The sequence below is a fragment of the Pleurodeles waltl genome, chromosome 7, assembly GCF_031143425.1.
Source record: "Pleurodeles waltl isolate 20211129_DDA chromosome 7, aPleWal1.hap1.20221129, whole genome shotgun sequence".
In the NCBI taxonomy this organism is placed as follows: Eukaryota; Metazoa; Chordata; class Amphibia; order Caudata; family Salamandridae; genus Pleurodeles; species Pleurodeles waltl.
This window is the reverse complement of record NC_090446.1, coordinates 447,165,956-447,182,602: the sequence shown is the minus strand read 5'-3', so window position 1 is coordinate 447,182,602 and position 16,647 is coordinate 447,165,956. Positions and strand designations below refer to the sequence as shown.

At 48.1% G+C, this 16,647-nt stretch overlaps 1 protein-coding gene across 4 annotated transcripts in view; it reads right to left on the bottom strand.

Annotated features, from left to right (window-relative positions):
- Positions 1-16,230, bottom strand: part of LOC138304163 (developmental pluripotency-associated protein 2-like) — a 297,216-nt gene extending 280,986 nt beyond the window's left edge. For 2 of the 4 annotated variants that reach the window (XM_069243988.1, XM_069243989.1), the window contains exon 1: positions 14,436-14,663. In XM_069243988.1, the coding sequence (XP_069100089.1) occupies positions 14,436-14,472 (37 nt within the window). In that variant the 5' untranslated portion in view covers positions 14,473-14,663. Of the gene's footprint in view, positions 1-14,435; positions 14,664-16,125 lie in introns of those variants that run through there. The other 2 variants (XM_069243990.1, XM_069243991.1) reach the window with 2 other exon arrangements.
- Positions 16,231-16,647: the final 417 nt, after the last annotated feature.

Here is a 16,647-nt window from a genome sequence, read left to right as displayed (position 1 = left end):
GACTAGCCAAGAGATCCTCCTTCAAAGAACGCCTAGACAACAACGCACACGACAGCAAAGAGCTCTTCAGCATCGTGAAAGAACTCACCAACCCGAGCGACAGCGCCAACGACATTCCTCCCTCTCAAGAGCTCTGCGACTCACTGGCCACCTTCTTCCACTGAAAGATCACAGACATCCATGACAGCTTCAACACCACAGCTGCCTCCACCACGCCAGACACCACCCCCGCAAACACCACCCTCACCAGCCGCCTGACCTCCTGGGCCAACGTCAGCATCACCAAGACATGCAAGTTCATGAACTCCATCCACTCCGGATCACCATCAGACCCATGCCCTCACCACGTTTACAACAAAGCCGACGCAGCCATCGCTCCCCAACTACGGAAGGTCATCAACATCTCCTTCGAAACAGCAACATTCCCGGAAAGCTGGAAACACGCCGAAATCAATGCCCTCCTTAAGAAGCCCAAAGCAGACCCCCAGGACCTCAAGGACTTCCGACCCATCTCCCTACTCCCGTTCCCGGCGAAGGTCAGCAGGAAAATAGTCATCACACAACTGACTCGCCACCGCGAAGACGACGACATCCTGGACCCCTCCCAGTCTGGCTTCAGACAAAACCACAGCACTGAGACTGCTCTCCTCGCCGCCACAGACGACAGACGACAAATGGACATCGGTGAAACATCAGCCCTCATCCTCCTGGGCCTTTCTGCCGCCTTCGACATGGTATGCCATTGCACTCTAAGAACACGCCTCCTCGAAATCAGAATACAAGAGAAAGCTCTCGAATGGACCACATCCTTCCTCTCCGGCAGAACCCAGAGAGTCCGCCTCCCCCCCTTCCATTCCAAAGCCACCAACATCATCTGCGGCGTACCCCAGGGCTCATCCCTCAGCCCAACATTATTCAACATCTACATGGCCCCCCTCGCACAAGTAGCCCACCAACACGACCTCAACATCTCCTACGCTGATGACACCCAGCTCATCCTCTCCCTCACCAAGGACCCACAAACCGCCAAAACCAGCCTCCACGAGGGAATGAAGGCCATCGCCGAATGGACGAGGAACAACCGCCTGAAACTGAACTCAGACAAAACGGAAGTCCTCATCCTCAGACCCAACCCCTCCGCCTGGGACGACTCTTGGTGGCCAACATCTCTAGGTACCCCACCAACACCGACCAACCACGCACGCAATCTGGGCTTCATCCTTGACTCCTCCCTCTCCATGTCAAAACAGGTCAATGCAGTCTCCTCCTCCTGCTACAACACCCTACGCATGCTCCGCAGGATCTACAAGTGGATCCCGACAGAAACAAGGAAAACAGTGACACAGGCCCTCGTCAGCAGCAGGCTGGACTACGGCAACGCACTCTACACAGGCATCCCGGCCAAACACCTACGACGCCTCCAATGCATCCAAAACGCCTCCACCCGACTGATCCTCAACGTACCTCGCCGCAGCCACATCACACCCCACTTGAGACCTTCACTGGCTCCCAGTTGACAAGAGGATCATATTCAAGCTCCTTACCCACACACACAAAGCCCTCCACAACACCGGCCCTGCCTACCTTAACAAAAGACTCAACTTCTACACCCCCACCCAACAGCTCCGCAAACCTCGCCCTCGCCCCCCACATCCATCGAAAGACATCCGGCGGCAGATCCTTCTCGCGCCTCGCCGCCAAGACATGGAACACTCTCCCTACCAACCTAAGTCAGACCCAGGACCTACTCTCCTTCAGAAGACTCCTCAAGACCTGGATCTTTGACCAGTAGCAGCTACCCCCCAAGTGCCTTGAAACCCTAACGGGTATGTTGTGCGCTTTATAAATGTACTGATTGATTGACTGGTTTTAATGATCGTGGTTTAATTTTTTGTGTAAACATGAGTACAATTAAATACTTTATGAAGAAAGTGCTAGTGATTTTAGTATAAAAATAAAAAACTCACTACACAGACATGTTAATTGTATTTGCACACAGGACTCTTCAGCTGGAGAAGAAATCGCTAAACCACCAGGCATTCATTGCGCTTTGCAACCTTCAGTATCCAAATATATGTGCAGCAGGCCATGGGCGTCCGCAGAAGTTTTTTTGGGGGGGCTTTCTCACAATGCCCGTACTAGTTCAGGCAGCGTAACTATGGCAGCCGTAGTGTTACGCTTCACTGAGTCTGCACACCAGGCTGTACCTAAATGGAGGTTTGGGGTAGAGCGCCCACCTTGCACCCCCTCACAGACGCCCATGCAGCAGGCACATTATTCAGCTGAGCCATCTAATTGAAAGAGGGGCGGTTCATCAGACTAAGTGCCAGAGTCGCGCTTTCCTCCAGGTGCAGAGGCTGGGGCAGGAGCCAAGCCCCCGCGCCCATTGGATATCCAGAAAGAGGAGGGAAGCAGCCCCTTTAAAAACAAACGCGCACCCGCTACTGCGGGACGCGCCCGGGCGCAGCCCGGGCCATATCTCTATTTTTTGTCCCCAGGATTGCCTTTGCTTGCCGTCAGCAGCAGGGGCCGAGGAGCTCACAAGTCTTATCCCTGGTGTGGGGTCCCAAGTAGAATTATAGTGAGTGGGGCCTGTAGGCCAATTGCGCTATTAACCAAGTGTTTAAGCAAGGTACCCGAAATTAAGAAGGAAAGATGGACAGACGGCGAGGGGGGAGCTGAAGAAAAGCATGGGTCTAATAAAACCCTAGATGGTTTTTTACAAAAGGCCGTCGGGGCACTCGAAAAAGAAATAGAGTTGGTACAGCGCTGCTTAGCTGTTCCCTCTTCTTCAGCCAATAGTTCAGCTTATGTTGGTCATGACTCACAACCCCCCTGCTAATAGACTCACAGCCTGTGCCGACGACCCCTCTCTCCTCACCCTCTAGAAACCCACAGGAGTACCAGGTTGAAATCTCAAATGAACCTAACGCCCTTGCTGTACCAACCCTGCTGATTCGGAGCCCTTTCAAAGGAGGGTCCTCAACTACTGTAGATCCCAATATTAACAGAAAAAGGAAACTAAGGGAGCCTGTTATCAAAAACAAACGAACTAGGATTTTGAGCCCACCCCAATCCGGGCCAGTCCTCCAATAATGACGCGATTCTTACCTCCTTAGAAAATGCCAACGGACAGGCAAACGATCATACTAGGGATCTCATAAGAGAAGAGCTCACCAAGTTGCTCCTTCCCATTGTAGCCAGTCTCTAAACGATTGAGGATAAACTGGAAGGCCTTATCAAGATTCAGCTACCAGTACCTCCTCGAACTGTAGAAATCCAATCTTACTCTCACCACTCTCATCTCAACCAAATCCACACTAATGGCAGCAGATCACCTGCTCAAATGGGCAAGAGTCTTCTCCTTCCCAAAAACCAAGAAGGGAATAGACCCGTTAGAGCAGCTAACACCCCAAAGAATAAGCCCTCTAAGGTTTCAGCCCCCCTCTCAGAAGGAATTGTTCTCTCTAATAACACAGTAATTGATGACGGTGAAACCAATTCTACTTATGACTATTCTCCAATAGGCCCCCTGAAGAGGGCCCAGATCAATGGCAGGACTGGATTGAGAGAGCTGCATCTTCCGCCAGAGTCATGCCCATATGTCCTTGTCATCACCAATGTACCCGAACTTAAAACCAAAACTCCGGAATCTTTCACTGAACTAAAAAATAAGGCCATACATTGGTTACACGCAAACGCAGGGTTTGCATTTTCTATGATACCCTCGATACTAATGGTGAGAAGGGTGGGGTGGGTGGGCTCATTAGAAAAGACTGGTACAGGGGATTGCATCGTTATTATTTCAACTCACCTGGTCTTGTTCAGCTGCTCTTTTCAAATGCTAATAGACATTATCTCTTAGCAGGGAAAGTTTCTCTGTGTAGACTACAAGTGTTTTATCCTCCTTCTCCGACATTCGCGAATAGCAAACCGCCATTGATGCGCAGAGTCTCCCCTGACATCCAGTTACAGTCTAACGCCAAACCAGGCCCTAGACGCTCCTCGGCCTCTCTCTCTGAGATAGATTGACTAAGTGACGGACCTCTGGGAGTGGTTATGAGTAGCCATGAAACTGAGCACACCATTTATCCTGCCCTTAGTGGCTTTACTCCTTCCACACCATTGACTTTGATAGATCCTGGCAATCTGGGAATTTCCGAGAGCATTATATACACAGCCAATGAGGAGGGGGATTCACCCACGATAACCGATCCTTGCAACTATGGGCCCACCCCCTCTGTCAATTTACCAGATATGAATATGACTGGTGTAGTATTTAGTGGGGCGAACAAACCACAGGGTAAGACAGAAATGGGTCATTGTACACTTGTGGGGAACAGTAAGGTTATTGGCTGCATCTCCCCTTGCAGGAAGCAATCCCCGAGAGAAGTTGGGCAGACTAAAACAAAATGTTTTTGACACGGTTCTTAGCTGGAATATAGCAGGGCTGGAAAGTAAATTGCAAAGTCCTGGATGTGGCCAGTTTATTTGCTGTCGAACACCAGATTTGTCTATTCCAAGAAACATGGGCACTGGGACCCAAACACAGATTAGGCTTTAAAAGCTATTGGGTTGCAGCACGCAAGACGTCCTCTGGGAGATCATCGGGTGGGCTACTCATATGGTTAAGTAGTTCTCTTAGGTGGAAAGTTGAAGCCATAGATATGGGCTGCCCTGACTTACAGGCCTTACTAGTATCGATTTCTGAGAGATCTTTATTAATATCTATAATAACAATAATACTAATAGGAGTGTGGGCAGCCACTATGACTCTGAGGCCCTGTCCTTATTGGATAGCTTTCTCAACAGCAATATCTCATCCCATTTCATCCTGATTGGAGGGGACTTTAATGTTACATTTGAGCCCAATCCCCTGGTTCAAGAGATATACAAAGAAGAGGATGCCTATTGGGGTATCCCTCAGCTAGCCTCAAATAAAAGACCGAGATTGAACAAAACAGCGCACCTAGTGGCTGATATTACATTAACGCACGGTCTCGGAGCTTGTAATGGTCGCTCCCGTTCAGACATTAACCTGCACCCCACTTTTAGGCGTGGAGTGCACAGGAGCCAGATTGATTATATACTTCTTGACATACGACTGTGGGGCCACATGTTTGACATGAGGGTACAAGAGCACGATGAGAGTGATCACGACCCGTTGATCCTATCGACTAGAGGCCTCTTCCCTTCGCTTGAAGCACCCCACTCCAAGGCTTATGCACAACAGCTCACCCTAACAAATAATTGATGCAATGTAAAATGGGAGTCTGTTATCACATTCCCTGAACACCTCATAACAATATACAACTTGTTAGCTGATCAAATGGAGTGTATGCTTCTATACAATGAGGATGGTGATGGTGATAGGCTTTTAGCCGCCCACACTGAACTGATTAACTCTTTAAAGTACCTCTTTACAAAAGAGATTATTAGTAAACCCAAGAAAAAGTGTTATGCGCGGTGGTTTAGTACTTCATGTAGGGAAGCACAGCATAACCTATTGAGATCACTAAAAGAAGGCCACGTAGAGCTCATAAGAAAATCAAGGAAAGATTATAAGCAGGAATGCTCTAAGGCACGCAGAAGCTGGGAAGAGGCCAGATGGGCTGTTTAAGGAAATGCCTCCTTGGCATGGTTACCCCCTGACTTTTTGCCTTTGCCAAGTTATGATTTGAAAGCGTGCTGAGGCCTTCCAACAGGCCCCAGCACCAGTGTTCTTTCCCTAACCTGTACCTTTGTTTCCACAATTGGCACACCCTGGCATCCAGGTAAGTCCCTTGTAACTGGTACCCCTGGTACCAAGGGCCCTAATGCCAGGAAAGGTCTCTAAGGGCTGCAGCATGTCTTATGCCACCCTGGGGACCCCTCACTCAGCACAGACACTGCTTGCCAGCTTGTGTGTGCTGGCGGAGATAAAATGACTAAGTCGACATTGCACTCCCCTCAGAGTGCCATGCCAACCTCACACTGCCTATAGGTATAGATAAGTCACCCCTTGTAGGAAAGTACCATCTTGCCTGGCATGTTACCCCCATTTTTCACTGTATATATGTTGTTTTAGTTGTATGTGTCACTGGGACCCTGGTAACCCAGGGCCCCAGTGCTCATAAGTGTGCCTGAATGTGTTACCTGTGTAGTGACTAACTGTCTCACTGAGGCTCTGCTAATCAGAACCTCAGTGGTTATGCTCTCTCATTTCTTTCCAAATTGTCACTAACAGGCTAGTGACCATTTTTACCAATTTACATTGGCTTACTGGAACACCCTTATAATTCCCTAGTATATGGTACTGAGGTACCCAGGGTATTGGGGTTCCAGGAGATCCCTATGGGCTGCAGCATTTCTTTTGCCACCCATAGGGAGCTCTGACAATTCTTACACAGGCCTGCCACTGCAGCCTGAGTGAAATAACGTCCACGTTATTTCACAGCCATTTTACACTGCACTTAAGTAACTTATAAGTCACCTATATGTCTAACCTTTACCTGGTAAAGGTTGGGTGCAAAGTTACTTAGTGTGAGGGCACCCTGGCACTAGCCAAAGTGCCCCCACATTGTTCAGAGCCAATTCCCTGAACTTTGTGAGTGCGGGGACACCATTACACGCGTGCACTACATATAGGTCACTACCTATATGTAGCTTCACAATGGTAACTCCGAATATGGCCATGTAACATGTCTATGATCATGGAATTGCCCCCTCTATGCCATCCTGGCATAGTTGGCACAATCCCATGATCCCAGTGGTCTGTAGCACAGACCCTGGTACTGCCAAACTGCCCTTCCTGGGGTTTCACTGCAGCTGCTGCTGCTGCCAACCCCTCAGACAGGCAGCTGCCCTCCTGGGGTCCAGCCAGGCCTGGCCCAGGATGGCAGAACAAAGAACTTCCTCAGAGAGGGTGTGACACCCTCTCTCTTTGGAAAATGGTGTGAAGGCAGGGGAGGAGTAGCCTCCCCCTGCCTCTGGAAATGCTTTGTTGGGCACAGAGGTGCCCAATTCTGCATAAGCCAGTCTACACCGGTTCAGGGACCCCTTAGCCCCTGCTCTGGCGCGAAACTGGACAAAGGAAAGGGGAGTGACCACTCCCCTGACCTGCACCTCCCCTGGGAGGTGTCCAGAGCTCCTCCAGTGTGCTCCAGACCTCTGCCATCTTGGAAACAGAGGTGCTGCTGGCACACTGGACTGCTCCGAGTGGCCAGTGCCACCAGGTGACGTCAGAGACTCCTGCTGATAGGCTCCTTCAGGTGTTAGTAGCCTATCCTCTCTCCTAGGTAGCCAAACCCTCTTTTCTGGCTATTTAGGGTCTCTGTCTCTGGGGAAACTTTAGATAACGAATGCAAGAGCTCATCCGAGTTCCTCTGCATCTCTCTCTTCACCTTCTGATAAGGAAACGACTGCTGACCGCGCTGGAAGCCTGCAAACCTGCAACATAGTAGCAAAGACGACTACTGCAACTCTGTAACGCTGATCCTGCCGCCTTCTCGACTGTTTTCCTGCTTGTGCATGCTGTGGGGGTAGTCTGCCTCCTCTCTGCACCAGAAGCTCCGAAGAAATCTCCCGTGGGTCGACGGAATCTTCCCCCTGCAACCGCAGGCACCAAAAAGCTGCATTACCGGTCCCTTGGGTCTCCTCTCAGAACGACGAGCGAGGTCCCTCGAATCCAGCGACTCTGTCCAAGTGACCCACACAGTCCAGTGACTCTTCAGCCCAAGTTTGGTGGAGGTAAGTCCTTGCCTCACCTTGCTGGGCTGCATTGCTGGGAACCGCGACTTTGCAGCTACTTCGGCCCCTGTGCACTTCCGGCGGAAATCCTTTGTGCACAGCCAAGCCTGGGTCCACGGCACTCTAACCTGCATTGCACGACTTTCTAAGTTGGTCTCCGGCGACGTGGGACTCCTTTGTGCAACTTCGGCGAGCACCGTTTCACGCATCCTCGTAGTGCCTGTTTCTGGCACTTCTCCGGGTGCTACCTGCTTCAGTGAGAGCTCTTGGTCTTGCTCGACGTCCCCTCTCTCTTCAGGTCCAATTTGCGACCTCCTGGTCCCTCCTGGGCCCCGGCAGCGTTCAAAAACGCCAAACGCACGATTTGCGGCTAGCAAGGCTTGTTGGCGTCCTTTCAGCGGGAAAACACTTCTGCACGACTCTCCAAGGCGAGAGGGATCCGTCCACCAAAGGGGAAGTCTCTAGCCCTTTTCGTTCCTGCAGAAACCTCAGCTTCTTCTGTCCAGTCGAAGCTTCTTTGCACCCGCAGCTGGCATTTCCTGGGCATCTGCCCATCTCCGACTTGCTTGTGACTTTTGGACTTGGTCCCCTTGTTCCACAGGTATCCTAGATTGGAAATCCACAGTTGTTGCATTGCTGGTTTGTGTCTTTCCTGCATTATTCCTCTAACACGACTTCTTTGTCCTTAGGGGAATTTTAGTGCACTTTGCACTCACTTTTCAGGGTCTTGGGGAGGGTTATTTTTCTAACTCTCACTATTTTCTAATAGTCCCAGCGACCCTCTACAAGGTCACATAGGTTTAGGGTCCCTTCGTGGTTCGCATTCCACTTTTGGAGTATATGGTTTGTGTTGCCCCTATCCCTATGTTTCCCCATTGCATCCTATTGTAACTATACATTGTTTGCACTGTTTTCTAAGACTATACTGCATATTTTTGCTATTGTGTATATATATCTTGTGTATATTTCCTATCCTCTCACTGAGGGTACACTCTAAGATACTTTGGCATATTGTCATCAAAATAAAGTACCTTTATTTTTAGTATAACTGTGTATTGTGTTTTCTTATGATATTGTGCATATGACACTAAGTGGTACTGTGGTAGCTTCACACTTCTCCTAGTTCAGCCTAAGCTGCTCTGCTAAGCTACCATTATCTATCAGCCTAAGCTGCTAGACACCCTATACACTAATAAGGGATAACTGGGCCTGGTGCAAGGTGCAAGTACCCCTTGGTACTCACTACAAGCCAGTCCAGCCTCCTACACCCCTCTAGAAGGCCTTACAGCTCTAAGGCAGGGTGCACTATACCATAGGTGAGGGCATAGGTGCATGAGCACTATGCCCCTACAGTGTCTAAGCAAAACCTTAGACATTGTAAGTGCCGGGTAGCCATAAGAGTATATGGTCTGGGAGTCTGTCATGCACGAACTCCACAGCACCATAATGGCTACACTGAAAACTGGGAAGTTTGGTATCAAACTTCTCAGCACAATAAATGCACACTGATGCCAGTGTACATTTTATTGTGAAATACACCCCAGAGGGCATCTTAGAGACGCCCCCTGAAACCATAACTGACTACCAGTGTGGGCTGAGTAGTTTTAGCAGCCTGCCACACACCAGACATGTTGCTGGCCACATGGGGAGAGTGCCTTTGTCACTCTGTGGCTAGTAGCAAAGCCTGTACTGGGTGGAGGTGCTTCTCACCTCCCCCTGCAGGAACTGTAACACCTGGCGGTGAGCCTCAAAGGCTCAACCCCTTTGTTACAGCACCCCAGGGCACTACAGCTAGTGGAGTTGCCCGCCCCCTCTGGCCACGGCCCCACTTTTGGCGGCAAGGCCAGAGGAGATAATGAGAAAAACAAGGAGTCACTGGCCAGTCAGGACAGCCCCTAAGGTGTCCTGAGCGGAGGTGACTGACTTTTAGAAATCCTCCATCTTGCAGATGGAGGATTCCCCCAATAGGATTAGGGATGTGCCCCCCTCCTCTCAGGGAGGAGGCATAAAGAGGGTGTAGCCACCCTCAGGGCTAGTAGCCATTGGCTACTAACCCCCCAGACCTAAACCCACCCCTAAATCGAATATTTAGGGGCTCCCAGAACCTAGGAAACGAGATTCCTGCAACCTAAGACAAAGAAGGACTGCTGAGCTGAAAAACCTGCAGAGAAGACGGAGACACAAACTGCTTTGGCCCCAGCTCTACCGGCCTGTCTCCCCACTTCAAAAGAACTGCTCCAGCGACGCGCTCCACAGGGTCCAGCGACCTCTGAAGCCTCAGAGGACTACCCAGCATCTAAAAGGACCAAGAACTCCAGAGGACAGTGGCTCTGCTCCAAGGAAGAAGCATCTTTGCAACAAAGAAGCAACTTTGAAAGAACACACGTTTCCCGCCGGAAGCGTGAGACTTTGCACTCTGCACCAGACGCCCCCAGCTCGACTTGTGGAGAACCAACACGACAGGGAGGACTCCCCGGCGACTGCGAGCCCGTGAGTAGCCAGAGTTGACCCCTCTGAGCCCCCACAGCAACGCCTGCAGAGGGAATCCAGAGGCTCCCTCTGACCGCAACTGCCTGCTTCAAAGAACCCAACGCCTGGTAAAGACACTGCACCCGCAGCCCCCAGGACCTGAAGGATCCGACCTCCAGTGCAGAAGTGACCCCCAGGTGGCCCTCTCCCTTGCCCAGGTGGTGGCTACCCCGAGGAGCCCCCCCCCTTGCCTGCTTCGCTGAAGAGACCCCTGGGTCTTCCATTGAACTCCATTGCAAACCCGACGCCTGTTTGCACTCTGCACCCGGCCGCCCCCGTGCCGCTGAGGGTGTACTTTTTGTGCTGACTTGTGTCCCCCCGGTGCCCTACAAAACCCCCCTGGTCTGCCCTCCGAAGACGCAGGTACTTACCTGCTGGCAGACTGGAACCGGGGCACCCCCTTCTCCATTGAAGCCTATGTGTTTTGGGCACCACTTTGACCTCTGCACCTGACTGGCCCTGAGCTGCTGGTGTGGTAACTTTGGGGTTGCCCTGAACCCCCAATGGTGGGCTACCTTGCACCCAACTTTGAACCCTGTAGGTGGTTTACTTACCTGCAAAACTCCAAACACTTACCTCCCCCAGGAACTGTTGAAAATTGCACTGTGTCCAGCTTTAAAATAGCTGATTGCCATTTGTGTGAAAACTGTATATGCTATTTTGCTAATTCAAAGTTCCTAAGTGAAATACCTTTCATTTAAAGTATTGTTTGTAAATCTTGAACCTGTGGTTCTTAAAATAAACTAAGAAAATATATTTTTCTATATAAAAACCTATTGGCCTGGAGTAAGTCTTTGAGTGTGTGTTCCTCATTTATTGCCTGTGTGTGTACAACAAATGCTTAACACTACCCTCTGATAAGCCTACTGCTCGACCACACTACCACAAAATAGAGCATTAGAATTATCTCTTTTGGCCACTATCTTACCTCTAACGGGAACCCTTGGACTCTGTGCATGATATTTCTTACTTTGAAATAGTACATACAGAGCCAACTTCCTACAGGCTGCTATCTTGCAGACTGCCAAATCAAACGATACTTCCAAGTTCTGGAAACTGATAGCAGATGACTGCAGAGATCCTGCTCCTTTACCTGGCACTTCAATTCACTCTGCAGTATGGGCTGAGCACTTTGGTCAATTATACAAAGGTCCATCTGAAGTATCTTTTAGGACCCTTGACAATCCCATAATCCATGGGGCCAGCACGATTAAATTCACTTTAGCCGAAACAAGAGCTGCAATCGATTCATTGAATTGGGGAAAGGCCCCTAGCCCTGATAAGATCCAGGGCGATTTATATAAGACAAGACCTGATATATGGGCACCTTATCTTACCCTAATCTGCAATGCAGTCGCAGCAGGAGCTCCCGCCCCATCTTCCTGGAAAGGGGCTGAGATAGTTCCCATCTTCAAAAAAGGTAGTCCCAATAATCCTGCCAATTACCGAACGATTTGTCCACTTGACAACTCCCAAAAAATCTATGCAAAACATCTTTTTGTTTCATCTTGATGAATGGATTTCGGAGCCTAAAGCCATATCTGATTTACAAGCGGGGTTCAGACCTGCAGTTCGCACTATAGACCAAGCCCTGAGATTCCTTCAATCAAATGGAAGAACGTGGGCCCGGGGGGGCAATCTGTATGTGGTCTTTATAGACCTTAGAGCTGCATTTGACTTGATTCCCAGAAATATGCTATGGTTAACACTTTCCAATATGGGGGTTCCATCTGGCCTTTTGAAACTCATTACCCGACTACATAACACCTATGCACAAATCAGATGCGGTAAGGAGGGTGAACTGACAGACCCTGTAGCCATTAAAAGAGGAGTCAGACAGGGTTGTGTCCTGGCCCCCACTCTTTTCTTGCTTTACATAAACAACTGTATTCACTATCTAGAGAACTGTACAAACGACTCGCCCAAATTGGCTGGAAAGAAAATCCTGTGTCTGCTATACGCGAACGACAATCTTGCTAGCTAAATCACCAATGGGAATTCAAAATCTGGTCAACCAATTTTGTGTCTTTTGTAGAGACTATGGGCTGGACGTTAATGTCAAGAAAACGAAACTTATGATATACAGTACCTCAAGGAAACTATCTTGTGCAAGAATAGTAATTAATTCAATACCGTTGGAGAAAGTGGAAGAGTTTGATTACCTAGCTATTGACAAAGGGGCACTTATTATAAGTTAAAGAGGTGGGGCCCTAGTACGCAGGTCTAGAAAGGCTCAGAGTCCCCCTCGATTACAATTGCGGAGATTTATAATGTCCAAATCCGTGCGGCGGCCCTGTACGGAGCAGAACTTTGGGGTTCGCACAGAAAATTGGACATTTTACAAACTAAACAAAACCATTTCCTCAGACAGGTTTCCAGGTTAGGGATGGGTACACCAATGACCCCTCTCAGGCTTGACCTAGGATTAAATAGTATTAAAACTACAGCGGGCCTGAGACCACTCTCTTACTGGATCCGTCTATGGAAAACTGTTGAACTTGAACCATTTAGGGTGGCGATAAGAGAACTTATAGCATCTCCCTAGGGACCGGAAAAAATCCTTTGGCTGAAGGAGATGAAATCTGCCTGGGACAAGTTAGGATTTCCCCATTACTGGAAACACCCTGAACTGATCCCTACCAACGCAAGGCAACTTGTCAAAAGGAGATATTGGGAGAAAACCAATGAAGATTTTCTGCATCATAACAGGGCGGGCAGGCTAACAATAGAATTCCTTCAACTCAAACATGAACCCCGGCCCGAGAACTTTATGGATCTCCCTATGCCTGCTTATGCCTGTGCCTTATTTCTCCAGCTAAGATATGGCACTTTGCCTATTAACAGCTTCACGGCTCGTTGGCCATCAAGTAACTCTGACTGACAGATGTATACTTTGCCACCATTGTAAGGAAACAATTGAGCACATGCTGTTTTTCTGCCCCCTATACAAGAGCCCCAGAGGGAGGTGGATTATTCCCCTCTGCAAAAATGTATTACTGCAGGACAGAGCCAACGCCTTCAGAATATGCAAATATGATACATCTACACTGGTAGTTAGCTCAGTCACCAAATATCTATTCGAAGCCTGGTCGATCCGTCGTAGGTATATTTCAGCCAAAGGTCCCCGACTCGGTTAGGCACCTCTCTTGTTTAAAGAAGGAGATTTTAATAAGATATATTTATTTCTGTTTCTAACTTTTAGATGTGTCATGCAATCTGATATTGATCTGAATTATATTCAATTTTTATGTGGTCTCTTTAGGAGCTCGCGGTCTCTTATATGAGAAGTTGAGACCCTGTAAGTTTACAGAGATGAGCTTTCAGCCTAAATTGCCACGACACTAGATAAAACATTTTAGATATGACAAGAAATTCATTAGTTCATAAATCAGCCATGATACTGAGTGGAAGTTATTAACTGTATATATCTGTATGATGGACAAGCTTTTTATTTAAGTTCTTTTTATCTTATTGCACGACTCTTATTGTATTTTAAGAATGATCATAGCCTTAGTTCTAAGGAACGCACCATCGATATTTATCTGATTGCTGGCTATTGGGTTTTATCAGTACCATGTATGATTGCTATCATTAATTTTAACGGCTTCATTTTATCATGTAAGATTGTTATTTTTGAATTTTAATGGTCTAAACTTTTAGACCGAATGAACATAAATAAAAAAAAAAAGTGCCAGGGTAAATAAGCCTTGAAGCGTGTATCAGGTCATTGATTTGTTAACCCCTGCACTCGGCCCACTCCAATGTGTGCAGTATTGCATATACATCCATTAATAAACTTACAACTGATGTGTTCTGCATTTTGCCGTGGGAATATTTGGCTGCAGTTTTATTACAGGCATGGACTATTATGTTACATCATTGACCTCGTAAAATCACAGTAGTCAGTCATAAATTATGACAAGACTACAATACATTACAGTATCATAACTCATTCTGAGGTCACCCATCGTTCTTGACCGATCATGAATCATAATTAGCAGACAGGGCATAAAGCAAGGTCATCAGGTGTTTACAGGTCATACATCATCCTTGCAAAGCATAAATCATTTTGACAGGACCGTAAACCTCTGCTACATGACAGGTCACAAACATTATTAACGGTTAACATGTCCTAAATCATCTCTGCCATATATCAATCAAGTTTGTCATTTGCTCACCATCTTTCTGACACCTGTTGTTGAGGCCATCCTCCATGCCGCTTTTTGGGGTAATAAGTTTGGTTGGCCTTATATTGGTTCTTTCTCCGATTGTGAGAGGTAGCCTCTTACTGCTGTTATAATTAACTTGCTACTGGGCCATGCTTCGCTTACTCCCCCGTCGACCTACTAACCCTGCTGTAAGGCATCCCAAGGTGAGTGGGCCTTCCTACAGCATACCGCCCTCCGGTGTGACTCCTTTACCAACGACCGTACTCCTTTTACCGCTGCTCACCTGACCTCTCAGCCCTCCGACACTGCTCATGCTCTGGTGTGGGCGGGTGGGTCTGATTTCCTGTGCGCTGCCCCATGAATGTCCCTTCTGTGGGGGCAGCGCAGTCCTTTAACCCCAATGCCCCAGCTGAGGGTGCGGTGATGTCCCCTATAGCGGGTTTTAAACATGAATTGCCCTTACTGGGCTCTTTATTAGCGCAGTGTTTTCATGTCAGCCTTGGCGCTCTTTTCTGCCCCTTAAAGGGGGGGAAGTGGGAATCAGAAGACCCTTCCCGTGCTGGTTTGCTGCTAATTACCGGTTAGAGATGGCTGTTAACGCGCCAGTCTCTGATGCCTCCTTTGGGGGCGGCCTCTGCCATAACAATGGAAAATTACCATATTATTCCTCAGGAGACTAGCAACGTGGGTGTTCGTAAACTTCCCTTGGGGAGGGGGGGCTCAGGCCAGTAAGGTTTTTTTTAAATGTATAGAAGCAGTCGCGAGACAAAGTTCTCTAGCCAGCAGAACTCAGTTAAGGTGAGTGAGGGCCACAGTGAAGGACTTCACTGGAGTACGGCAGTGAGGGGGCATGGAGTTAAGGTGGCAATGTCCCACTCCATGTACTCTGAAGTCCGGAATTGGTTGCCTTCAAATTATTGCTGTCAGGTGCATTAGTCTAATTAGTTAAGTAAATTCAAACCTGAAGAATTCGGTAGGCTGAAGCACGAAAATCCTGGACTGCCCACGATGGCTGACGACCTGAGTTAGGCTGAGGTGGAATGGGAGGGCACGTATCAGGCATGTGGGAATGAGGGGACATCCCACAACAGTGCAAGAGGCTTGTGAAAACGAGGTGCCGTTGTAGTATGTGGTTACTGACCACCAGGGCCGTCGCAGGGGGAAAGAGTCCTGCACATCTAATGCAACATGTTTTAATGATGAAAAAAATAGAAGGTTGAATTGCTTCTCCTTAATGCAGTTAACGCGGCAACACTGTCTAAGTCGCGACAAAAAAACAACGTTTACAATTTCCATAAAGTACGTCTTCTTAATTGCGAACGGTTTCTTATTTACTAACCAAAATAAACATCCTGCAAAAGGGTTGACTTAGAGACCCGCCAGAGCTTCCGAACAGGTGGGGTTTCACTGAAGGGAGGGAGGGAGGGGGAGGGGGAGAGGGAGAGGGATATATATATATATATATATAGAGAGAGAGAGAGAGAGATAGAGATAGAGATAGAGATAGAGAGATATGACCGGCGGGTAAAATGCCGTTATCGCAAAGCCTGAAAAAAACAACGTCCTAATGGATTCTCTTGACTTTCACTCTTTACATTCATATCTTACGTAGGATCGATTGTATTCAACGGTCCCTAGGCTTGAAAAAACAGGTGCAAACCTTAAAACAAAGGAGAAATCAATATGTCCCAGATCTTACCTCCTGCCCCCGGGTAGCAGCTCACACCCTACTCTCACCTGTGGAGAGAGAGAAAAAAAAAAACCAACGGTCACGTGTCTCTCTTATCACCTCGTTAAGTAAAATGGGATGAACTACATTAGGGAATATGGGGAGACCTTTTAAAGAGACAGGCGTATCTTTCCGAGATATACATTGGCTTTTCAACCATACTGTGAAATGAAATTCCGTTAAAGTGAAAAATTAGACCTTGATGCTCCAACAACACAAATCTAAACCCTTCTGTGTTTTACACGTTATTTTTTTTTGTAAAAGTAATAGTCATAACAGCCACGTATCCAACGGCATGTGCAACAAATTCATAGTGCCACTTTTCCCTACAGTTCTTTGCATTCTGGGACATGTAGTTCTGTGTTACCAGTTCTGGAATGAGGTGAATATTTCCGGTATGTCGCCTAGTAAGGTCTGTGAACAATTATGTACAACTAATTCTGTAAAATCTGTAAGTATATAACACTTCCATGTCGGCAGCAACAGCAATTC